We start from the raw sequence: 26844 nt of genomic DNA, 5'->3' as shown, positions 1-26844 counted from the left end.
CACAGGGTGCACACAGCCTTCAGCCACACAGAACAATTGCTCATGTCTCTTTAAGAGAGCTGGCCTGCAGCCCCGCGTTTGCAGCGGTGACACAGTTTGTCTGAGGTTTCAGACACTCAGCAGCACATAATTAGACCAAACGTGCTGTCCCATACCAGCACAGCATGGAAAACCTGTGCTAAACCAGCAAATTTCGGCTGCTGCCTCTTGTCCCAGCAAAGCATCAGCATGTTTGTGAAACTGAGTCAACAGCAAAGCCCATCAGTTTGTTTAAGTACAAAGGCTGAAACCAGACAAGCCCTCAGGAATAACCACCACACCAAAACAAGTGAAGAACAGAGGCAGGCTTTGCTCAAGTTTGCCAGTCTTGGCAAGGCCCCTTTCTCCTGGAGTGTTGAGATACTTTAAGTTGACTGTTGAGCAAATGTGGGCCCAAGGGCATGAATACCCATAGTAGGTCCACGCCTGACAGCTGTACCTTACCTATGGGCAGAAGATAGGAAACAGCCCATGGCACAAGCCACAGCCAGAGAACATATATGAGGAGATGCATTTTTTTTTCCTTACAGAGTCACATAACATTCCTGTTTTGTATTTTTTTCTTGGCACCATGACTCCACATCCTGCCTGCAGCACACCTGGCACGTGAGCTGTTACAAACCTGTACGACGTAAATAAACACTGCTGCAAGTGAAACAGCAGGAGAGGCCAAAAGAATCTGAAGCATGGAAGAGTTCTGACAGGAGCAGGATGTTTTCTCCTGTGCCTGCTTGTTGCTGAAGCAAAGCTCATGGTTAATAAGAAGGGCCCCCGACAGTTTCTTTTTTTAAGCATCTCTTGGGTCCACAGCATCACAGAGCTCACTTTCGTGTGCTGTTTTGCATGTGGACACCAAGAAAACCATCAAAAATCCAACTTTGCTGCTTGGCATTTGCTCACAGGAACCACAAACTTAACCTGGTATGTAGCAGACAATGGATCCCAAATGCAATCACCAAGTAGTTAAAGGCTAATCCAATCTCCTCCTCAGTGTTCAAAGGCGTTAGCTTAAAGAAACAACACACAAGACATAGACAAATGGTTCAGGAGTAAGTAAACCATGGTGCTTTCAAGTACTGAGGACAAAGAGCGTGGTTAGTCTGGACAGCTTGCTCAACATCATCATTCTCCTCCATGGAGATACACAAATGCTCCTTGAGGGCCTCCGGGTGTCATTGGGAGACCATTTCCATCACCCCACATCTCAGTCAGACCATTTTTTTTTTTCAAATATTTATCTAATCAACAGTTAAAGGTTAGCCTGTATCCACAGTAAAATCCACACTTTCATTTAATCGCCTCACTTTGCAGACAAGAAGTGCAGAAGACAGTTTCTTCTCTAAATCAATTCCTGATTGTCAGCCAATACAGCAAGACAAAATGCAAAGCAATGCAACACTCCCCTGTGTATGGCCTCTTTGCAAGTTATGCCAAATAGTCCTAGAGAGCCCTGATTTACTGAGGGTCCACTTCTAAATTAAAGATGACTCAAAAATCTACCAGGCCAGAAGACTGCCCTCGCTAACCCTCCCTTCCTGCCAAAGGAAATGAGGCCATTCAGCACTTTGCAGGAGTTGCTCAGTGATTCATTTGGGTTGCGCCCATGTTTCAAATCCTGCCAGCCCTTGTATCTGCTGCAAGCTCAAAGTGCACTTTACACTAAGCCTTTAATTGGATGCAGCAATCGTGCTACTTTCAACCAAACCAACGTGCATGGATATGTTCTGTAGATGTTATGTATGCATCCCTCCTTTTATTCGTATGCTTCTGCTTGAAGCCACAGATGTTGAAATCGCCCTCCTAAAATAAATAATCACGTGTCAATCTGAATAGAGGGATTTATTAATAGTGAATCTCAGTTCCTACACTACTCCATCAGCCACAGCAAATTATCCAGCTAGTGCCTGCTATGTGAGCCTGCAGTCAACACTCACCCTTGGAGGACAAGCTGCACCAAATGTTTGCATGAGGATTTTTAGACTTGCTTTGCAGCGGCTTAATGGGCTACACAGAGGAAGGAGAGAAGGAAGGAAGGAAACAGCACTAACAGAGACATGAATATCACAGATAAAGGAGGAAGGAAAAGCACCAAGGTAACTGCTTGGCAAGTACAAGGTTTGGCCATCCCAGTAAGAGGAACAGCTTTTCCAAATGAAATTTGGATCATCACTGACAAACATGAGCCATTTACAGACAGATTATTTACTCAAGCTTATAGTGATGCTACAGGGAATGACATCCGTGTAGATGACTACTTACTCAGTCCAAGCTGAGCAATCTCTTCAAGTTCAGCTTCTGTCTTTGCTGCAGCAATAGCATGAGGCAACTTCAGGGTGAATGGAAGGACATCCCTGTTGTGGAACATAAAAGTAAATATGGTTTTCACAACAACATCCAAAGTCTTAAAAGACTTTGTTTTCAACACAGGCTGAGATCCAGTTCCTACTTCCTTCTTGAGCTATAGCAGGTAGTAAGAGCCTTAAACAAACAGTGCATGGTGAAAATTTTACCAGTGCCAGGATTCCTTCACACTGAAAACTAGTGTGAAGTGCAAATGAGTTTCAAGTTCCCAGTACTCTCCTGGGGCTCATTTCCACAACCCCACCCTATATTTTCTCCTGTTGCAGCAGAATTTCTTACATCTCCTCTTTTACAAGTATGCCAGTGAGATGCAAAATGCTATCAGCCTTAATGTTATCTTTTGAATACACTGTTAACTGATGACCAACTCGAATACCAGTTCTCAGATTAAAAATCTAAATGAGTACTTTGGCAGCTACCCTAAACACTTCTAAGCTAGGATGTACTGGTCCTACTCTGTTCTAGGCTGAAAACACATCTTATATAAGAAAGTCTTAATCATGTCTCACACTCAGTTTCTCAAAGGGAGATGCATGAACGGTGAACAATAACACAAGTCAGATCTAGTGCAGAAAGCTTTCAGTTTTTAAGGGATAGAACTACTTAGCCACGTGTACACTGTGCAAGTACCAACAGCACACCTCTTGCCCACCTCACAGGTACTAACATATCCTCAAGCAACAGCACCTGCTAAACCAGTAGTATAAGTACCTATACATAATTAAGAGTAAATGACAGCAAATAGATTCCCATGGAATATAAAACCATCTTACCTACTAATACAGTAGAAAGCAATGAGCCTGAATAAATCAGCAAAACTTATTCCAGACCCCTCTAAGGAAAACGCTGCAAAGAAAGTTACAACAGGTAAAGAATCACAAATCTATCCACTGTTTCTTACAAAAGCTTAAGTAAATGCATCTCTATTTCTCCCTCTAGAATTAGTAAGTTTACTCCATCAAACTCGATACTATATGGCTAATAAAGAACAACTGTTTGGAAGAGTACATGTTGCAGCTACAGCTAGTTTCAAAAATAATGGACAGTCTTGGTGGTGGGTTTCTGCATTCCAAACATGTGGTCTAACTCCTGGGAAACAGATCTAGTCTTGTCAGAACTGCACACATTTTTGCAAAAATTAAAAAAAATAAAAAATTAACAACTGAGGCCTTACTTGTTTACTAATGTGCTTAAATCCCATTGATTCCACTGAGAAATCTCACCCAAGGACTAAAAGATATCAAGGAGAAGCTGCACATGGTTGAGATCAAGGCACTGAAAGAAGATCATTTACTAAGTACAACAGTGCCAGAAGACAGGTTCCTTGTTTGGTCTTAAGACCAAATGCTGGTCTTAAGGAGCCTCAGGTAACTTCTACAATGGGTTGAATGTGAAGCCTGATTGCTTCAGCCCATCCATATGGCAGAAAAGCCAAATGAGAGAGGTGAATCTCTAACACAGGTGCACACACTGTTCCTGTTCTGCAGGCAGGGGAATTCTTTTCTCCCCAGAGCCATATTCCGTGATGCTGGAACCTTAAATCTGCATGCACATGAACCAGAGCAAAGTCAGGTACTCCTCTTTTACCTGACCATTGCGTCGAAGAACAGGCCAAGCTGGCCATTCATGTACCCAAGTAAAGGGATTTCAATAAGAGATGCACTAACATCACAGGTAGTCAACAGGCACACGGTCCTGGCAGGGGGGAAAGGCTGTTAAGGGAAGATGTATGTTCAGATCCCAGACTGTGTTGAAAACCTCAACTAGGAATGGTGAGTAAAAAACCATCAGTATATACTTCCCCCTTGTGGTAAATCTGTGCTCTTGAAAGATACCAATATGCATATGCTAGAGGGTAGGGAATTAGTATAACAAGCCTAGGGACGCAGCCATTGATCACACAGATTACATACATCCATACTACAGCCAGTCATGCTGCTTTCCACAAGCATCAAGTCACTTATGTGAAAGAGTCAGCTTTGTGGCTGGAAAAAAAACAAAACTAAACAAGGACAACCCTATCATTGGTAGCTTTCTCTTTGTCATTCTTTCTAACTGTAGCAAAACCAGGCAGACAGATTTAAATTTGTTGCTGGAGAGGAAGAAAAAAGCTTGAATGAAATTAGCTTAGGTCAGTGAGAAAAATCAAAGCTTCAGGGTGGTTTGACTGAAATTGTCAGTAAGTGTCTGAAGCTTTCACTGTCTTGCTTAAAATAAAGCCCTCTGCTCTGCTTGCAGTTTCTGCATCACATACTGTCATCACCTGCAGCTTCCTTTCTTCGTTCTTACATCTCAAACATTTTTTACATCCTCTCTCTAAAGCAATTAATACAGTATTGTTTTGAAACTTAATGTCATCATTTGCTCATTTCTATTAAAAATGGAACGAATACCAGTTGGAATACAAATTAATCAAGTTGCTATTGATCTCACATCAGAAGCAGATCTGTCAGAGAGTTTAAATTCACTTATTCACTTCATTTACACAAAGGAACACAAATTTATAGACAGAGAGTACAGAATCATCTAAGTATAACAGAAAAACATGAGGACAGTTCTTTGGTAGGAGGCAGCATTAAAAGCCAGTGTTTCTACACAAGTGGTTAACTACCCCTCGTTACCAATTAGCCCCCAAATCAGCAACGCCATGATAGAAATGTTCCATTTTGTTGGCAGAAATGCAGAGCTAATGAGGGCAATTATTTTGAAAAGTAGTGTTCCATAGCTGAGAAATTACTCTATCAAACAGTTTTATTATGCTCTTAGTAGCTGTTGCAGTTTACGTGGAAATAAAAAGGAGGCAATACTTTTGGAGTGACCTACGTATGAATCTAAGTATTTTCTGCTGTGGGTTTCACCAATTCAGACTACTCCTGGCTCACACGGGGAGACAAATAGATGAAAATTCTTTAAGACTTACTGTATGTGCTCTCTTTTATTGCAAATTCCTTCAGGCAGGACCCACAGTCACCTGGCAGACGCAGAGATATGACCTTCTTCAGCAGTTTTGAAGATTTCCTAACCAAAAATATCTGTTGTAGAGAAAGGAAAGAGAGAGAATTTTAGCTTAATCACAGGTGCCTTAACAGAGACAGATATTGAGGACAAAAGGAACTGTAATAATCTCATGATCACTGATATCCTTTACAATACACCTCAGAATTTAATTCAATTCAATACAGGAATCTACCAGATCCAACAGGTTGGTGTGAGCCAGCAGTCAATTGTTTAGAAAAGCATTTCATCTTGCTGTAACACAAGTTTATTATGCCCTTTTGTGAGCTCTCTAGTTTAACACAAAGCAACCCCCAGCTTTGAGTCAAGCTGCAGAATCTGGGGGACACTGACGGAGTACTGCTGGGTCACAGCAGCCCATTCATGCAATTCTTCTGCACCAGGATACAGAAGCAGGCCACCAGCCTTAGCTAAAAGCAGGGAGGGCCTGGTTTCCATTACAGCACCCTAACGTGGGCACTAGTCAAGGACAAAATCCTTGTTCTGACTCTCTCCATGCAGTGGAAATGCATCCGTTACAACGCTGTTTAGCAAGGTCCAACTCCAGCACTCTAACTGTAGCAGTCTACTCCCTCAGCTCCAGAGGACTGGAGAACTATTCCCCAAGGCCAAAATTGTCCAGCTGTCAACCACTCAGAAAGCTTTCACTTGGTTTATCCAATGCACACACAGAAGCAGTTTTGTGGGTGTTGGTTTTGTGGTGGATATTTTGGTGTTGTTTGTTTTCATGCAGTGTGTGAGTGTGCACTTACTTGCCTGTGCATGTTAGTTTTGTTTTTACAACAAGCAGCTATATCAGTGAAATGCAATGATCTTCCTACCCCAGGAGGCTGTGCACGCAGAATTTCTGTGGCTTCAGCATCATTCAGACCAAGCTGGAGCCACACAGGGTGAGTATGGAGGAGCTTGTCCAATATGCTCAGCTTGTTGGATAGGCTGTCATATCCAGAGTCCCGAGGGCAGCCTTTTACATCCTTCTTCTCTGAAGAGACATTATCCATGTTCTTTACTAGACTGTGAAGAAACAAAGTTATATGTTAGTCTCTTATGAACAGTCACTCAGTTCAACAAACAGAGATCAACAAAATTAATGGCACTGCTGGCAGCCTAGACAGTTATTTCTTCTACTTAGAATTCATATTATTAGTATACATATTCTCTTATCTGTATGATTTCTCTCATCCCCCAGTTTAACAGCTAATTTTAAGATAAGTTCTAGCATTCTTCTATGAGCTTGCCTTAGTCCAGCAATCACTTTGACTGGATACAGATATATGTGCCTACATAAACTACCCCCTGCCTCTCCAACCCAGATAAGCTTCTCTAAGGCACAGCTTCACTGATGCACAGTGGCAGACCTTTTTTCTTCTGCAGTCCATGCTCTAACTTCTCAGCATATTTACATCTTTGCAAACAAAAGTCCTCCTCTCACAACTCAGAATCACACCTCTCACAATAGGCAAGGAATCAGATAGTTATACTCTTCATTCATTTGGCTCTGAATTGACTCCTCTGCAAGAATGAAAGCAAAAGAAAAGCTAAACCAAGTGTGACCGGGGCAAACTAAGGTTATGTATTTCTTACTAGCAGCAGGTTAGTTAAAGGTACCACTAAATGAAGCAATGAAGGTGACAAAGGTGCTAGTTTTGAATCAAAAATCCAAGGAAATAGTACGTCAGGTGCTGCTTTTGCTGTGCCAAGTTTCTCCATCACTTGTGCACAATACAACACCCAGTACGATTGCACGTGTCACTTGCTCCAATTTTTGAGTTTAGAAGTACATCCTGCCATCCTTCTAGGGCTAGAAATCACTGCAGAGCAGTTACTCCAGTAACAACACTCCTGAAGCTGGTATTAGAGCACACATAAGAGCTACGCAAACCAGATACAGAGTCAGAAAAGACAACAGATGCGGGGTGCGTTCTGCCATCACAGGGGGCCCTGAACAGCAGAGGGCAATGCAGCTGCATCTCCCTGCTGCAAACTGACTCAGCTCTTCTCCACTGTTTCAGACAGGCAAGAAGCATATTATGCCAGCTACTGTAACCAGAGCAAGTGCAGAAGAGGCTTCACAGACACAACAGTGCTGAATTATAAAAAAACAAACAAAAGAAACAAGGATGACAACAACAACAAAGTCTTGTCTTGTTTTTTTCTAGCACTTGTAAGCATCTCACAGCATCTCTGGACAGGGCTACAGGGGAAAACAAATGGAGTAGAGGGCTGCTTGATCTTTCTTTGATTGCATGAGAACATTCAAAATTTCATTACCTGGGTCACTTATCACCTATGCACCTTCTCTTCTCTCCCTTCCTTTTGTCCTCGTTTCTGTTTGCTCATTTACGATGTAACACCTAGATTTGCAAGGCATCTAAAACGCAGATACCTTCCCTTCCTAGTGCCAAAAAGCTGCCAATGTGCCTTCCAGGGACACAGAACATAAAGAGATATCGTGTGCAGAAGGGAATTAGTATTTACATGTTATGACAAGGCCCTGGAACTGCCACAATAGTAGTTCTAGGTTCTGCTTTTGACCACAGTCCCAGCAGAACCCAGCACTGTAGCACATGAAGCTCCACAAAAGTCAACTCATGAATCGCAGCAGTGTTTTTGTGAGCAGGACCTCCAGGAGATACTGTGCAGAAACTTCAGAATGGGCTACAGCCAGCAATGCTACAAACCAAAGATAGCTATGGCAAAATGAGTTATGCACAGACTCTGGCTGTGAGTTTAACTGCCCAAGAGGTGGAAACTGAACACGTTGCAGAGGGAATCTGTATGAGAGGGAAACGACTTTGCTTACAAAAAAGAATTGCATCACATGCAGAGGAAGGTGCAAAACTGGTATCAGTGATGAGGCCAGGCGCTGCTTGCTACCCAGAAAGCTGAAGTTAGTCAGAGCTTGCAGATACAGCCAGGTCACAGCGCTCCTCTTCCATATGGGTGGCTTACTGTTGTCAAACACACCCAAAAGTTCTACAGCTCCAAATTTGAATTTGAACAAGAAGTTGCCAGGTTTTCTTGGAACCTGTGGTTACAGAGGTGCACAGCCCCTCCCTTGTGCTCCCATCATGGAGAAACACAGGGCATGAGTTTGTCATCTCTTTGACTGCAACATTATTTAGGACTGGGATTGGTGTGTTACTTCTCTGGAAACAGCAGCATGGAAAGAAGAACCATATGAACTCCTCATGATCACCTGATTCATTGGAGCACACAGAGTAAGAAGTTGCTGTGACCTCTGTGCACCAGTACAGCATTGCAATTATAACTGTGCAGCAGTTACACCGCTGTTGGTGGTTGTGGGAGTGTTCTGTGTTTAGGTTTCTTTTGTTTCATGCTAACTCCCAGAAACAGGCAGCAAAAAAGGATAAAGAACTGGCTGAATCCTAGAATTAGGATGATCTCCCTCATGCCCACAGAGCTGTAATGTACTTCTTGATCACATACCTACAAAGCAAGTGCCACTGTTCAGCCCTACCTGAGATCTTCCTTTGGTCTGTATCTCTGTGTCTTGCTCTAACTGCTTAAATCCCAAACTTTCATAGTTTCCCCCATTTTCTGTGGGACACCTCGAGACTTCCTGCATTGACAGACACTGGCCTAGAAGAGATTTCTCCCTCTTTGGGAGTTCAGTCACAGTGAAGGTACTTAAATGCACATCCCACCAGGATGACCAACACTGTCTGTTCCATGGCTTTATAGTGTTACATTTAAGCAGCTCTACAATTTACCTCTGCTCTCCTTGTGAAATGTGGGATAATTTACCTGCCCTTCTGCGAGCGTGAGAAGAGTTGAGGGAAGGACCTAGATGACCACATCTGCTTCCTCACTATGGAGGAAGCTGGTTATCAGCATAACCTTGTGCTTAGCACGTCATCCCTGACATGCTCATTAGCCAAGATGAAAGGACTTGTGCATAGACAGGGTCAGGGTCAGAGACTGGGTTGGATACAGTAATAAAGATAATGACTTACACTTGTTCAGCAGTGCAGCTTAACAAGCATTGCTGCCAGCTCTACCAGGGTGGAAAGGTTTGGAGGCCAAGTTGTGCTGTGCAGGTTCATTACTCTCCCATCCCAATGTTTCTCAGCAGTGAGGAATATTTTGCCTGTTTCCATTCCAGTCATGAGGGCAAAGAGAACGGCAGTAGACAGATGAAGAGAACCTTCCTAAAACTGCAAAGGGAACCTTGGTGCAGCTCCCAGTGAGGCTCCTGACTGCAAGCGTCTGGATTTCTGTAAATCCTGCAGGGTTTAACTTCACCAGCAAGCATTAGATGGGAGAGGGCACTAAACCTCTGAGGACTATCTCTCCCATGCCTCAATAGGTGGATTGTCTTGTTCTTCTGCATCCCATTACAGCTGCTGGATGGGACAAAGCTGCTGAGGAAAAGGTTGCTGAATACCTACATACCTGTTAATGATAGCAACAACAATACCTGTCAACACTGAAAAGAGACCAACATAGAGCTACCAAGATGAGCAAGGGACTGCAGCATCTCTCCTATGAGAGGCTGAGAGACCTGGGTCTTTATCCTAGAGAAAAGGAGGCTTGGGAGACCTCATTAATATCCATATAAACCCCAAGGGGAGGGTGAAGTGAAGATGGAGCCAGGCTCTGCTCAGTGGTGCCTAATTGCAGCAAGAGGCAATGGGTACAAACAGGAACATGGGAGACTCTCAGTATTGCTTGCTCTCAGTATTACTTGCATCATAGGCATCAAAAGAGGAGGCAACTCCAAAGCATCACCAGGGGGGCCCTGCCTCAGAAGTCACCACACAGCTACACATTTCACCGAAGCTGCAGACATGAGGCTTCATGGACTTATTCTTTGTGTACTTATTCCTCTGAACACAGTCAAAACACCCCACAAACATGCCTTCCTGGAGCTGTCCCAGTTGTGTGTGAACATAGGCAAAGGTAAAAAATGAGCAAGAATAACACACGTTCTTTCTGGGTCACATTTCTCTAGATGCAAATGCAAAATCCAGATACCAAATTCTGAATTGCAGCATACACAACCATAAAAGCATCTTGCATCAATTACAAAGTTATAAAATAACTACAAAGTGATAATAGCAGACGTGGTTTTCAATGAGCACTCCGGAAAGCATTGCATGAAATGACTGCAATTTGCTTTGTAGTAATACACAACCAGAAGTTATCAGTTGTTATATAATTCATACCCACTTTTTCCTTCTGCAGAAGCCCACAGCTCAGATTTACGTAGTAATATAAAAAATGACCTCGATGAATTTATGAAGATTTCATATTTTATGTTACCCTAAACAGCTAACAGAAAATGATTTTTTTTTTTAAGTTTGTTTTCTGCTTGACTTCTGTTTCAATAGGAAACTTAATTCAATTAAGTCTTCATGAAAAGGGCACTATTCACTTTCTGAGGTTAGCTTTACTAGCATTTTTAACCAGAACACATTTTGCACTCAAAACCAATAGCTTTCATCAGAAAAATCTGTTAAAAATTATTAGCAAAACAGGAGAATGTAGTTGACTGTTTCCAGCTAAGTGCTTCCACCAAGATTTTACAGATAATGAATCTTGGTCTTTCATGCTTATGGTGCATTCAAGGATACAGACAGCTTTAAAACTGAAAATTAGCTAATCATCATTGAAATTAATTAGCTGAATTCACTGAAATGAAGAAAGTATCCTTTCTGCCTCTGTGAAAGAACCACACTGTCAAAAGCTTTAGAACTTGGATAATGTATAACCAAGGCCACAGGGAAGGACTTCAATTACCTCAGCTGTCTGTTCTTCACCACTCAGGCAACAAAGGTGCTGCTCAACGTTTTAGGTAACATGAATAATTAAAATGTAATGTAGTAAGGTTTTAGCACACTTCAATAGTATTTACAGAAATAATAGAAAAAAAAAGTTTAAAAACCCATGGGGGTAATTCTAAACAACCAACCTTTACCCACTTTGTGGAGCAAAGCCCACCAGGCTCCGGAGCAGACTCTGCAGCCCAATAAAACAGAGCACTCACACCATTACTTTCCTCTTGCAACCAATATTTGAATAATAAGTAAGAAAAAAAAAGTTCATCTTAACACAGTGGTTAAAACATTCTCTGGATAAGAACTTATCAGTCATTAACCACCAGGAATAACAAAAGCAAAGTGTTAGGGTGCCACTACACCCACTTAAACCTACAAGTTTACATCACAAATTTCCACAGTCCTGCTTACAGCTGTTTCAAAAAGATGAAATTCATATCTGCATTACAAGATGCGTCTCCAATTATTTTAAAGCATACAAAAATGCATTGATCTAACTTATTATAAAAAAACCCATGAAAGATGCATATAAATGAGCATATCCCACAGAAGTGTCAGCTTGTAGCAGTCTATTTTACTTACTAACCAGAGAACATAAATAAATCACTTCATTGTGAGTTGAATCTTCACAAATCCATCTGGAGCAGCGGCAGCTGTTAATCTGTACAACGTGAAAGTAAAGTTTGTTGCCATAAGAAATGGGAACGTTATCAGTAGCTTCCTCCTTTGACCATTCATCTGCATGGCAGGCTTGCCACAAGAAAGCAGAAGTGAAGCTCAGCCGATTTATTAAAGATATTACGCTAAACACAGAACAGTTCAATCTCCAGGCATTCCTTCTGCACAAAGGCAAATTCCTTTAATGAAGAGCAAGGTAATCTCCACCCTTTGTTTCCAGATGGAAAGTACTAGGATGGGAAGCGGATAGGATATAAGGCACCCAAGAGAACAGCACAACGAAAACACTCCTGTCACAGCACAGCGTCAGGAACTATGAGAATAAGCATTTTTATCACCTTCGCAAATCTGCAGGCTCATCTTCCACCATGACATCTGTCTGAACCATCTCCTGTTTCAGTTCTCCGATTTCTGAGGCAATCGTGTCAATGAGCTGGAAAGGGACAAAAACAGCATGACGTCAAGCAAGTGGAAGAGGCGTGGAAAAGAAGCCTGGGGAAGCTTAGTCACCACAGATTACAAAGTTCTTATAAAAAAATCACATCCTATTTAAACTTCCCCTAGCAAAGGAAAAAGGGTTGGAAACAATCATTCTTGAAGGAAGTGTAATTCCTGTTTTTTGCCTGTATACCACTTTCCAGGCTGGTCAGTCTTGTTGGTTTTCTTTAATGCATTTTAGATCTGTAGCCTCCACAGTCAGATTACACAACAGCCTAAATAGTAAGTCCTCTGACCAGCTGTAGCAGCAATTGAAAGCAATTTGATTTCTCAGATAAATAGAAAAGATTCAGAAGACTTCCAACCATGAGTTATTTCAGAAGAAATGCTAAGCCAGCATTACAGTATTTTGGCAGGTGAAAAGTAACAAAGCCATAAGCAAATGGGAACTGCTTTCCACATCAGGCACTGGACTGAACTCGAACAGAGGACTTAATTAAAAGAGAGCTACATCGTAACACTTCAGTGCAGATGGAACACAATCCTATGGAACTCGAAACTCATTTTAAAGTGGGCAAAATTAGCACTAAGGCTGCATATTGAGAACTGTAGCACTGGCTGGCTAGATGTCTGGAAGGTGTTTTGGTTGGGAACACAGCAGAAATCAACTGTGAAGTTCACAAGGCTTGCTGCCTTGGATGTTCTTTGCAGCAACTGCATCAGGTCTGCCTGACAGGCAGCACACTGTAATGTACACAAACATTCTGGCAGATGGAGCAAATGCAGCTTTCCAACCCAGCTAAAAAAGCCATAGTCTCATCACCTAACAGACCTGGGCATCCCAGCCACATGAGGCAGCTCTGCATAGCAGCATTTCCAAAGACTTCTCATTATTAAGCAAAACCTCAGAAATTCACGCCCTTCTTCAGCGTACAGCTTTAGTCCTACTAATCTTCCAGCTGCTGCCCCTCAGGCAGCCCAAGTGACTGCAGTGAGATGTGAGCTCTGCCCTCCTGCCCACGAGGAGCAGCAGCTGGAAGAATCTGCACCGTGCTGACAGGTTGGGCCTCACCATAGCGTTCTGCTTCATCCACAAATTCAGCTCAACAGTAACTTAATTCAACATGGAGAAGCAGATTAGAAGTCTAAAAAGACAGAAGAAATGTCTCTTCCAGCTGTGGTTAATAGTAGAAGAACCAGCTCTACAAGGTCTAAATCTTTCAGGAGCGACCTGCAGCAGTCGCTTGTTGCAGTAATCATTCTGGAAGGGACCTTAAAATGCACCCAGTTCCAACTTGGAAAGGGCCTCAAAGCTCCCCCAGCCCCAACCCCTGCCATGGGCTGGCTGCCCCCTACCATCTCAGGCTGCCCAGGGCCCATCCAACCTGGCCTTGGGCACCTCCAGGGATGGGGCACCCACAGCTCTCAGGACAGCAGTGCCAGGGCCTCGCTGCCCTCTCAGTAAAGAATTACCTCCTAAATAACCTAAATCTCCCCTCTTTTAGTTTAAAACCATTCCCCCCCTCCTATCACTTTCTACTTATGTAAAAAGTTGGTACTCTTCCTGCTTATAAGCTCTCCTCAAGTACAGGAAGGCTGCAGTGAGGTCTCCCCAGAGCCTTCCCTTCTCCAGGTTGAACAAGCCCACTTCTCTCAGTCTTTCCTCATAGGAGAGGTGCTCCAGCCCTCTGAGCATCTTTGTGACCCTCCACATGGCCCTCTCCAGCAGCTCTGCATCTTTCTTGTGCTTGTGTTCTTGCAATTAACTGACACATAGTGATACATCAGCGCCTGACAAGTTATCTCCTATCAAACAGCACGAGGTGAATGAATGTATGACCTAATTTCTTGTATGATGAGCATTATATAGAGGAGTTTTTGCTTCTATAAAATGCAGCAAGGATCCTGTGTGTAACAGCATTAAAACCAGCCATGAGAAAACAGGCAGTTCTGCTATCTTTTTTTAGTGGAAGGACCAGAACATTTAAAGCCTATAAGCAGACCTCTCCGTTCACAAAGAGCACAACTCCTGTTTTGCTGAAAATAATGGGAAAATTCATCTACTGGCTTCAACAGAATTGAAATCAAGACCAAAGAAGGCAGCTTCCAAAAGTTGTGTAAAACAACATGTGAGGACTGATCCAGAAGTAATGCCTCCTCTTTCATTACGTTGGCTCACAATATCAGCAGTGGATGTTGGTGGGATGGCAGTAGAGGCTGAACCTTCCCACCAATATCCCATTACATTTTGCTGCCATGTGACAGATGGAAGCAGAGGGGCAGCCTGACAGAATGGCACCTGACATGGAAGTGTGTATGGAGCAAAAATGTGTCACTGAATTCCTCCATGTGGAAAAAATGGCACCACTGACAGTCACTGATACTTGCTGAACATTGATGGAGACCAACCAGTGGATATAAGCACAGTGAGGCGGTGGGGGGTGCATTTCAGCAGTGGTGACAGTGGGTCACCTCCACTGGTGCAGGCTTTCATCAGCACAGCACGCAGGCTCTTGTTCATAACTGGTGAAAATGCACAGCTAATGGTGGTGACTATGTTCAAAGGTAGTGTTTTGTAGCCGAGAATCTGCTGTATCAAATAATGTTATTGTGCTCTCTGTATCTGTTGTAGCTCCTACGGAAATAAATAGGAGGCATTACTTTTGGAGTGACCCATGTGGATGAGATCCAAGCCTTAAATATCTGCCTGCAACAGATTTCTTCAGAACTCTGAAATAAATGCTACCTTGCTATGCTACAGAAGGAAGAGGCTTTTTATAAAACGAAATGCACCTTGAAGCATGATATCAGTTCAGGTGGTAAACAAACAATTAAGCAGAACTAAAGCCAAGCAGAACTTAAATAACATGCTAACTAGCTACTCTGGTGTCTAACTTTTTTCCTTTTTATTACTGACAAAGCACTGTTCTGTAAGTTGAAAAGAAACAGTACCATCACTGTAAACCCAAACAATGACTCAGACAGTATGAGTTCACATAGTATCACAGTAAGATATTCCCTAACCAAACCTATCCTAAACATTAGATCGCCACAAATACCCATGCACTAACTGTTTATGTTCCTAAAATCCATGAATGAAATAATGACATGCAAACATCTTAAAACCACAATGTTTCCTTTCATAAAGCATCGAGCAATGCTTATTGTCAGCTGATTCTTCATTCAGCAAGACTGATCCCAGCTTTTAGAAACTGGCAGTGGTGACAAAGTAATTTCCATATACAGACCACAAACATAACTCACCACAGCTTTTCCGTCCTCTTTCAGCAGAACAAATACATCTCAATTTTACACCCTCTAGGATGTCTCGTGAACAGCAAAAATCAGAGCATGCTCTGAACTGCAATATTCATTAGAAGCAATGCACTCTTGAGGTGCTACAGTCTAAAGGTGACACACGTTACCGTTGTGCATCTCAGAAAGCACAGGATGACCAGAACGAGAAAGAGGAGGTCTTTTCTCAGGAGCCCAGCATTGCTAAAGGTTGTTTTACTCATTCAACTCCTGAAGAGTCTCCCACTTTGAAGAGGGAACCACCACTGCACAGCAAACAAATTCTTGCTGTCTGTACTGAAGTGTAAATAAGCTTGTAAATAGCATTAACGAAGCCGCTGCCTTTCTTAGAGCACATTAAAAGAGCCAAAGCTGCAGAATGTTTCCAAGCTCCATGCCCTACAATAGCTAAGGAGCAAAAGGTAAGAGGAGTGTTTCTAATCTGGGAAGAGAGCATGGGCTGAAGGCAACACAGGGCAACACCAGAAGGACAAACGAGCCCTAGCACTTACCTCCTTCCTGCCAGCCTCTCATTTTTCATTTGTCCTGTATCCTCTTGGCACGTCACCTTTTACTTCCTGTTTTGCTAAGCGGAGTGTAGCAGCCCTCCACAAGCACCCTGTGTAACGAGGTGACAGCCATGAGCCAAAAAGGGAATGCTATTTCTGGACTCCTCTGTACCTCTACATACAACTACACACTCTGCTATGTGGCTGCGATTTTGGTTATTTCGCACAGGGAAGTATTGATTTCCAAACCACTAACACTGTTCACCACCTTATTTATTTGTACCAACAAAGTTTCAACTGATATTTGATTTGGGGGAGAGAAAAGCTTCAGTGCTGTAAAGCTTCTGATGCCAGTTCAGTCCAGCTTGACAACTGGATAACGCTTTGATGAGAAGGAAGTCGGTAAAAAGGATGCCTGTCAGAGACATGTTCTGTTCCTTGCTTTACCACAGACTATCTCTGTCGCCATTGGCAAGCTTTTCAGGTCCAGAATTGCCCAGCTTAAGTCCATCTCCACTTTCCTTTTACAACTTTCCGTTGCAGCCTTCATCAATTGCAAGCACTAGGTATAACGACCTGGGAGAATTTACACTACAAAGACAAACTGTCACTCTGTAAAACAGGGACAGTGCTTTCCTGGTGTACTGACAGCTGAGGGGGTGAATGTGAAAAAAATAAGAGATGGTTGGAAGCTACGGCAAGTGGAATTATTTCAGAACCAAACAAAAGGAAAGCTGGGAGTTTCCCCACTGGTTGTTGCCAACGACCAGGTCTTCTAAACAAAGACACAAAGTAAATTCATAGTCATGGAATAGCTGGGGTTGGAAGGGACCCTTAGGATCACCTAGTTCCAAGCCTACTTCTGTAGGCAGAGCTGCCTCCCACTAGACCAGGCTGCTCAGAGCCCCATCCAGCTTGGCCTTGATTAAACTGAAAAATCTGATGGGTCAAGTGTTTGCTTCCCTTACTCACCTGACTGCAGCAAATGTACGCATTCTTATAATTTTACATGCACAAGAGAGGAAAAGAAGGATAAGGCAATATAATTATACACACACAGTCAGACATACACACTGGGCATAATGCTGCTTGCCTGCCTTCCCAACTCCACATTATAGGTTTAGAACAGTGAACGAATATTGCGAGTTCCCAGAGATGATGAGAGATCTGAAAAGGTAGCTCTGAGGCAGCTTTTATTCTCAGTATTGTTCAGGCCATTGCCTTACCAGGCTGTCTTCAGGAAAATTTAGTCCAGCCTTAGCTTCTCAATTGACACTGTTTGTCATGGCCTTTCAGTAGCCTGGCATCTTCTCATTGACCTGGTATATTGCTTTCCCAGTATTTTGAGTAGCTACACACATGGTGAACAGGAGGTACTCAAAATAGCTATTCCAGCATCTATTTTCTAACCCAGAGTTACTTACACAAGGAGATATCGATGCACCACAGAAAACTATTTGGGGATTTGCTTACAGTCCCACTGACATCATTATTCCTTCAGCACATGCTTAAGTGACAACCTAGAAACATTCCTCCTAGCTGAGACCATTTCTTGCTATGATTTGGAAATACAACTGCTTGCTGAAAATCACTCAGCAAAACCGAGTAGCAGCTCCTGTCCCCAGATGACTCCTGTTTCTTGCTGACTGCACAGAACTGAGTGAGCTAAAGAGGAAAACACACTCTGTTGCAGCGTTTCTCATTGGTTTCCTAAAGATTGGCCTGGTAAGGTTGACTTAAGATAAGGAAAACATGGATCAAACAAAACGAACATTTTGATGCAAATGAGTCACCACAACAGGACTGTGAAGGCACTGACACAGCAGTGGTCCTGCACAGTGCACTGGTGGTGATTACAGCTCTTTGTGCTGAGGGCACTGGCCACCACAACTACGTGGTTCCCCAGTTCCTGTAGCATATTGCTAATTTTACTCTGTTTGCTAGAACTGGCCCCAACCATTAGTTTGGTTCAAGCAGCAAAAGAAAGGCTCTTCTGTCTCAGAGGAACACAGGGAATGGAAACAGCAACACCTGAAATGGGGGAGGGACACAACCAGCAAGGAGAGCATAGGGCGCTGGGAGAAACAGGCAGTGGGACTTAAGAACAAACAGCAATATGGCAACAGCTTCCCACTACTTAAAGCTTTGGCTGTTCATCACATTTGTTGAAACACTGAAAGGAATGCAGCATGCCTTAACGTAGGCTGAAACAGTAGCACACATCAGCACCTTTCCATGGAAGCCACAAGCAGGCAACACACATTCTACAGAGATCAACAGTGACAAGTGAATTCAGTGCTCAGGAGCACCTGTAGCTTTTTGACAGAGCCAAAAGCAAACAGCTAACCTTTGGTCAGTAAGGCAGCCAGTGTGACCCTGCCATTATGCAAGCAGGAAAATTCTAGCGCAGAACACACAAGTTCAAACGTGTTGTATTTAACCCTGATCCCAACCCTGTCTGTGTGAACTGCTACTCTTTTCCTCATGTCAGAAAAATATGCACGTTTTCCCAGCTAGCAGTAGGACACTGCAGACTGATAGGCTAACGTGCTTCCAATACACCGCACTGTTTGGACAGCATCCTCCTTGACCTGCTCTCTAGGAGTACGTGGTGTTCAGCTGTATCCACAAAGTGCATGTGAAAGTTTTGTTAACCACACAGAAGATCAACTAAGATGTTTTTCTGGAAGGAAATCTTACCTACAGCCTTCTCTGCAACTAACTCCTGCATTGCCACCAGACCTCCCATATTGTACATACATAAAATAGTTTCTCGTGGAGTGCTCGAGGTCCCATTTTCCAGCAGTAACAAGGTTAAAAACAATATATTAACACCTAGAGGAAAAACACATCTCTGAAGAGCTCCAGGGAGCGTCTGAAGGACAGATTCTGCTTCAATGGAGGATTCTACTTTCCTGAGCACCACCTCAAATTCAGAGAGGCCATGCCCATGCTCTCTGCTGTTTCCCAGGTGCACTGGGAAAGGAGTGTGCATACTGCATTCTTTCCTCCCTGGGTCACTTCATACGTTCCTAGGCCTTAGCTCTATTCCACAATGGAAAGGAACTGGGGGGAGACAGAAGGACTCTTCCCCGAAACTTTCTCACTGGAATACGTTGTAGTAGGCGTGCTGTAAGCCGTGACACCTCAAAACAGTTTCCAGAACACTGAAACAATACACGCACTTATTTCTGTTTTCTCTCTATTGATACAACATCAAGGCCAGAACAGAACTAACTCACAGTGCCTGCTTCACACAGGAAGACCAGGCTGAGTCTCTTAAGAGAGGAAGGATCAGATTCCCCTTAAGTATGGAGGCACCTGAGGACCACGGCACATGTTATTGGATTTTTGAGAGTACAGTGGTGAGCTAGTTGCCAGTTCCTTGTTCACTGCAAACAAGATGCACTTCAGCTTTAAAAAATGAAACAACAACGACTGAAAAACACACTGAGAATGCAAAGGTTGCATTTTTGTCCACTTTCAGACTATACACAAGGAACCTCACCAATTTTTCTTACAATCAAATAGGCTGTGAAATGGAATTGATTTTCATTCCGATAATGGAAATCAAACTACACATATGTTGCTTACAAAAGCTCTAATAATTTCACGCTTAAGTATAACTAAGCTTATGTTCTCAGTATCAGTAGCAAAGAATGCAAGCTGTTCTACACCAAACATTCAGTTCAGCATATAGGAAAACACCACACACATGAAATAACTGGGTGGTACTCTAACCACAAACAATACCTGTAAGAAGAGATCCTCGGTGAAATGCTTCCTATTTTACAGAAGAGGCTCACTACATATCACTGATTGTACTACACAATCTGCAGCACTAGTTTCTCATAAAGCCATGTGCTTTACATTTTATATTGGTCTGTTAAGTTAAAAATCTCAGATAGTGAAGAACAATGCAAGCTAAGGTAAATTCTGACAGGAAAAGTGATGCTTGTCTTCATTTTATTGACCAAAGAGACTAAGACATTTTACTGCAACCTATAAAACAAGCAACCTTATTGCTTCCAACCAAATGTACCTCCTCCTACTGGAATAAATTCAATATCCTATTTACCTTAAAGAAACTTCCTCTTTTGTCCCGGCAATGAGCTTTCATCGTCAAACACGACATCGTCCCTGGGAAGACTCCAGTGAATGCCTTGAACTCCTAGAAGCAGAGACATTTTTAATGGTTAGTCCAGTCTGAAGGAAATTCCTTCCTACGCCAGGATCACAGCAAACCTTCTGCCAAAACCCTTTCTGTCAACAGCAGTGCCAGGGTCCTTACATATCCTTTTGGTCTCTTATAGTTCCATGAATTGCTTCAAAGAGACAGAACTATCTGAAGCTTCATGTTTCTTTCCTCTCTTCACAGCTGATCCTGTAGTTCTGAATAGACTGTAATGTGCTCATTAAAGAAGAATGCTAAAACATAACGATTGCTTTGTTTGTTTGCTCGACCTCAGCTTGAAGCACAAACAGAACGAGATAATACATGTGAGTACAACCCACTCTCAAGTATTAAAGTATTAGAAGGGCTGGAAAGGAAGAAAATATCACCTAACAGAGAGAAAAGACGATATCGTAAGTTAGAAGAACATCCCCCAAAACCCTGCCTGAGGTTATTAAAATGCAATTAACTCTTCTAAGAGTTCTGCCCAAAACAGAACCTGAGGGTGCAGCTAGGAATAAGCTGTTTTTCCATCACAGAATGAATCAAAGAATCATAGAATGGCCTGGGTTGAAAAGGACCACAATGACCATCTGGTTTCAACCCCCTGCTACGTGCAGGGTTGCCAACCACTAGACCAGTCTGCCCAGAGCCACATCCAGCCTGGCCTTGAATGCTTCCAGGGATGGGACATCCACAGCCTCCTTGGGCAACCTGTTCAGTGCGTCACCACCCTCTGGGTGAAAAATTTCCTCCAAAAAGAAGGTAAACGTCAGGTGAACTGAATGAATGGTTTTAATATCCTGAAGAATATTGTAATATATGACCAGACTGTATACACACAGCCAGAAATATCCGGATAACCTCCAATCAATTTGGAGAGTTTCTCTCAAATCACAATTAATTCACACCAGTAACACATAAACAAACTTTCCAATAAAATAGGAGACAAGTTTCATGTCTATGAAATCTTTCTACAGTTTTAAACAGTGAGCTTATAATTGCATTTAAATATCCTGCTCTTACCCTCACTCACTTTCCATGTTGAAGTTAGTCTCTCAATGACGACACCAAAATCAGCTTCACAGGGAAGACAGTAATGGGTAGAGATTTCAAACAAGCTATACTAGCACAGAATCACAGAGGTTGGAAGCAACTTCAAGAGATCATCAAGTCCAACCCCTGCTAAAGAAGATACACTACAACAGGTCACATAGGTAGGCATCCAGATGGCTCTTGAGTATCTCCATAGAAGGAAACTCTACCATCTCTCTGGGCTCAAAGCCTTTCTCATCTCACCTCTCTATAGGGCTGGTGAATTAATCCATGCTAGAAATTGACACTACGGTCAGATAAATTGACACGTATCCTTCATATACAAAAGGGGAAAACTGCAAAAATGCAAAGCCCTGAACTCAATGACAACAATTTTGCCAGAGAATAGCCTCACAAACCAGAAGTTAACCCGGGTTAAACTCACATGACGGCATAAGACAGAGCTCTCCTCCACTACAGCAAAAACAAAAGATAAAGTGCACAGAATAACAGTGTCATATGAACTCTCCCAACTAATCAGAAAACCACAGCCATTCTCTCAACAGGTTCAGCTCTTCTGCAAGCCCCAACTGACCCCCTGGCCCTCTCCCACCTCAGAAGGCACATCCAAAAACAACTGCAGAAAAGCAAACTTCTTGTCAGGAGGCTTCTCTACACAGCATTCTGCTTCTCACATCTCTGCAGATCCAGAACAGCCCGACACAGCACTGCCCTGAAGTTGTCTTCGTCCGGCTCAGACGTTACGAGGAGACATCTCCTTGCTGTGATGAGAAAGCTGGCTGGAGAAACACGGCAGAGCACGTCTGCTTCACTAAGTGCCTGAGAAAAGCGTTTTCTCTTCCTATGGCTTAAAAGTGGAGAAAGAATCTAAACAGATTTGCTTAGCCACTGCCTCGGTGAGCACTCAGAAACCCATCTGAAAATGTCATCAAGCCGCAGGAGCCACGTCACAGTATGATTTACGTGACCTTTAGGGTAGCTGTTGGGAAGGCAGCATTTTCTGCGTGTGTTTAAGCTGTCGGTGCTGCACCCACTGAGCAATCCCTGCTGCTCCTCACTCCCAAGGGCAGCAGGTGCTGGCCCCGAGGCCTGCTGGCTCCCTAACGCAGAGCACTGCCTTTCTGCAGCTAATTCAGGACAAAGCTTGCGTGTCCCAACAACGAGACAGGGCAGAGGAAAGGAACGACTTGTCTGCTTAGCTAATTCCTGGGAAATGTGATGCTATAAACAACATCTCTCTGGGAATGCTGATGCCCACACAAGATGCGTAAGCCCTTTCATCTTTCCTCTTCTGTGTCCTTCTCCTCCTGCTTACACTTACACGGGAATGCCAGAGCACCATTTGGGCACCTGAATGTAATTGAGCCTTTTGACTTGTCCAAACAGCTCCTACTTTGCTTCCTCACATGCAATTTTATTTGGTATTTTATCCACGGTTACACTTAACCTCCCTAACTCTGATTGCCACTCAGGAGCCTTTCCTCCTTTCAGCTACTCTGCTGCCCAGACATTGCTCATGGTTTAATTCTCTCAACCTGATCTTGCTTTTCCAAGACAACATATCCTATTTTCTTCAGCTGAAGTCACAGCAAAGATGAGACAGCCTATATTGCCCCCTGGAGCCAGAAAGAAAAGAAATCTGGGGAACTCCAAGTCTTCGCCTGCCATAAAATCTTTAGGGTTGGAAAAGACCACTAAGACCATCTAGTCCAACCATTAACCCATCACCACCATGCCCACTAACCACATCCCTCAGTGCCATTCACACCTACTCCCCCAGCTCACTTTCCTAAGTTTCCTAACTGTACTGACTCTTAACTACCACGTTTGATCCCTGGGGTAACCCAACTAGACACTCTCTTATAGCTGTGAGTGTAGTAGTCCCTGTTTTCCACTTCCAGTAGCAGGGTAGAGACTGAAATATCAATCTACCTGCTATCTCACAACAGAAACACTAGAAACAGGAAGTTAGGTATGGCCTACTACATAAGCACTTGACTGCCTACAGTGAATCACCATAGCAATCAAATTATAATAGCAATTTACAAATATATAGTATTTAAAAAGTTAGGAATTAAGACAGTCACAATTTCAGTGGAGCCATTTTCTGAGTTAAATGATTCACATATATGCATATACGTGAATCTTCCACCTGTCTATAAAATGTGGAAGACTATTTGTAAATCACAATCCTATGCCTGAGAATACATTAAGAGAGATGTGCAGAACCTCAGTTGGCCAACAAATGTAGGCATCCTCACACATTTCACTTTCCTGTTCTCTTAGTGCATTTGTGCTTCCCCATGGAGCAGGCTGCATTCATTTACGACCCACAAAGCTCTAGTTTGTCTAATTACTCTGACCTTATCTGGCTCTTGGCAAAATCAACCTTTTCCTTTTGAAAGTATTTCCTTTGAGAAGTGAACTGAAAGCCTTCTTCCAAGGACACACAGATATGTCGAGCACAGTATTGCTTTGAAAATCTATCAAATAAGAGCCTCAGTCTAAAAGCTATCACTGGTGCCAGGATTTTGCAGACCTCTCAACTCAAACATTGCATTGTGTTAGCACAGCTGTATCCACAAGCAAAAAAAGTGAGGGGATTATGCAAAAAAGGATTCTAACTTCCATCATTCTTCTGACTGCAGAAAGGGTTTTCAGTCATTTCTTCTTCCAGATAGTGCAAGAGCACATTATTTGTGCTCGTATGAAACAAACACTGCATACAGAGAAAGTGACAAGACAGTATTCATGCAGCATCATTTTTCATCTCGTCATTTTAATTAAAGCAGTTTGGAGAAAAAAACAGAAATAACAAACATTCCCCGATTAACCTTTTGTTTCTGCCCGTAACAAACAAAGAAATAGACCTTCACCGTACACGTATCATAGAATCATAGGATGGCCTGGGTTGAAAAGGACCACAATGACCATCTGGTTTCAACCCCCCTGCTATGTGCAGGGTTGCCAACCAGCAGACCAGGCTGCCCAGAGCCACATCCAGCCTGGCCTTGAATGCCTCCAGGGATGGGGCATCCACAGCCTCCTTGGGCAACCTGTTCAGTGCGTCACCACCCTCTGGGTGAAAAAATTCCTCCTAATATCCAACCTAAACCTCCCCCGTCTCAGCTTAAAACTATTCCCCTTCATCCTATCACTATCCACCCTCGTAAACAGCTGTAAAGTAGACACGTAGGCAGAAGGGCTGTGAGTGACCTCTTGCAGTACTTTCCAGGAAGCAATGCTCTGTGTGAAACCAAAGAGGAAGCAGAAGTACACAACGCTCCCATCACCAGTGGACGATGCTTACAGCCCCGCTGACCTGCATCTCACAGTGCACTTTGCAAAATTCAAAGTACAGTACCTCCAGTGAAAATCCCCATCTTGAGTGAAGTGGTATACCTTAATAGATTGGTCTAAGGAAGTTACAACTCTTCCCTTGAACTAAGAAGAATACATGAAGTAGTTGTAGGAAGGAAGCAGAATTAAATGATCTGCAAACATTTTAGTCTGTGAAATAAGGTTCATTCTCATCACAACTGCTGACGTATCACTTTAATGTTTGCTACAGTTGCCACATCACACACCTTCATTCTTAAGTTTGATTTCTTGGTATGGGTAGAACAAAGCACCGTATATCCCAACAGCAATTACTGTTCCTCTCAGGCAATTAACAGTACAGGGCAACTGCATTATAAAAAGCAGCTTCCTCAGCAGGGCTGCCTTGCCTTTGGCTCTGTTTTGTTCAAGATCCATACCAGGACAGGCACTCAGATAGTTTACATACACAACAAGGATTACAGAAGAGCAGCCAAGTCACGGACTTCACTGTGGCTCTGTCTCACTATGCTATAAGCCAGTAAGTATCAGCAACTGCTTAAGGAATTCCTATTTGGACAGACTCGGATATGCAGGGGCTGTCAGCCAGTGCACGCATCAGGGCCTGTTAAATTGTTCTAACCCAAAATGGAAACAGCCACTGCCAAATCTATAAACTGATCTTTCTACATCTGGTTTCAGCTAGTCATCACTCCTGCCCCAACCAAGTTCTTTGCCTGTAGGATTATTTTTTCCCTTTGATTCAAGATCCTGCTCATTGGCAGCCTTTTAAGATACTACAGGATAAAGAGGAATGACTTTGAACTTGTTTCAGCACAGCACTCTCAGGAGAGGGTTTATGTCCCACTAGATCTTGGATAGATCCACTGTCTCACAGCTGTCTGCCCACTTATCTATGCTGAAGGCAAATGCGCAAAGGAGAGCACCTGAAAACTCCACTGGAAAAGCACTCCTGCTTTGATCTGACTGCTCCCCCTGAAACAGACGCTGTATCACTCTTTCCAATAGGAACACACAGTTGGGCAAACACCAAATCCCTCAGCAAAGCCAACCCTTCAGCTCTGCTGAACATGGCACACCATCAAGAGGATTGTGTTTGCTGGTAGTGCTGCCTCTTTGCTTCCCCTCCAGTTTCCTCACTCTCCTCTCTTCCAGCAGACAACCTCTTCCTGCTTGATCCCATGGCATACTTTCCACATTACTGAAAAGGAATAAAAACCAAAGTCATTTCCTTTGGCACAACACCTAACAGTAGAGGATACTACCATGCCTCTTACAAAAGAATAATTGTATGCTGATACATTTGTGTCTTGTTTTGCTTGTAGACATGGCAGAGAAATACACTTAAAGATTGGCTTAGGTCTGGATAACCTTTCAGAAGGTTCACAGTCATCCCAAATTCCCTAGCCTATCTTAGAAAACTAGAATTTCTTGCAGTATCTCAGTAATTTCCATGTTATTCCTGCTAGAAACAGGAAATACTAAAAGCAAAAACATTCAGAAGTATGTTTTCAAACCTTTAGACAAGGCATGCTCCGAAAGTAACGCCTCCTATTTTATGATGGTGGTAGTTTGACAGTAGAAGCTGAACCTTGCCACCCATAACCCACTACATGTTGTTGCCATGTGACAGATGGCAGCAGAGACACAGCCTGACAAAATGATGACTGGCATCGAAGTGCGTATGAGGCAAAGGTGTATCACCGAATTCCTCTATGTGGAAAAAACAGCATCACTGGGGTTCATCAACACTTGCTGAATGTTTATGGAAAGCAAACAGTGGATGTGAGCACAGTGAGGTGGTGGGTGGTGTGTTTCAGCAGCAATGACAATAGGTTGCCTCTACTGGCACACACACACACACACACATATATATATATATATATATATACTTAAAAGCATGACAGGCAGGCTCTTGTTTATGTCTGTGAGAAAGCATAGTCAGCGGTGTTTTGAAGCTGAGAATTTGCTCTATCAATTAGTATTATTGTGCTCTTTGTATCTGTTGTCATTTCCATAGAAATAAATAGGAGCTGTTATTTTCCGAGCAACCTACATAGAAACGTTTAACACTCAGCTGCAGTTAGGAAGCAAGAAAAGGTTATAGCTTGGATTGCAATATTGTTTCTGAGAAGTCTAT

At 43.0% G+C, this 26844-nt stretch overlaps 1 protein-coding gene across 10 annotated transcripts in view; it reads right to left on the bottom strand.

The window, feature by feature from the left end:
* The window catches only part of RIN2 (Ras and Rab interactor 2), a 62514-nt gene that overhangs the window by 16385 nt on the left and 19285 nt on the right, over positions 1–26844 (bottom strand). For 5 of the 10 annotated variants that reach the window (XM_004940159.5, XM_015283395.4, XM_040697766.2 and 2 more), the window contains 6 exons: positions 20214–20306; positions 12233–12327; positions 6237–6429; positions 5321–5432; positions 3174–3246; positions 2299–2390 (listed from right to left, as the gene is read on the bottom strand). In XM_004940159.5, the coding sequence (XP_004940216.4) occupies positions 2299–2390; positions 3174–3246; positions 5321–5432; positions 6237–6429; positions 12233–12327; positions 20214–20270 (622 nt within the window). In that variant the 5' untranslated portion in view covers positions 20271–20306. Of the gene's footprint in view, positions 1–2298; positions 2391–3173; positions 3247–5320; positions 5433–6236; positions 6430–11802; positions 11878–12232; positions 12340–16138; positions 16246–20213; positions 20307–21957; positions 25906–26844 lie in introns of those variants that run through there. The other 5 variants (XM_040697767.2, XM_046939343.1, XM_040697768.2 and 2 more) reach the window with 5 other exon arrangements.

The sequence above is a fragment of the Gallus gallus genome, chromosome 3 (genome assembly GCF_016699485.2).
Source record: "Gallus gallus isolate bGalGal1 chromosome 3, bGalGal1.mat.broiler.GRCg7b, whole genome shotgun sequence".
In the NCBI taxonomy this organism is placed as follows: domain Eukaryota; kingdom Metazoa; phylum Chordata; class Aves; order Galliformes; family Phasianidae; genus Gallus; species Gallus gallus.
This window is presented reverse-complemented; position numbering and strand designations above follow the sequence as displayed.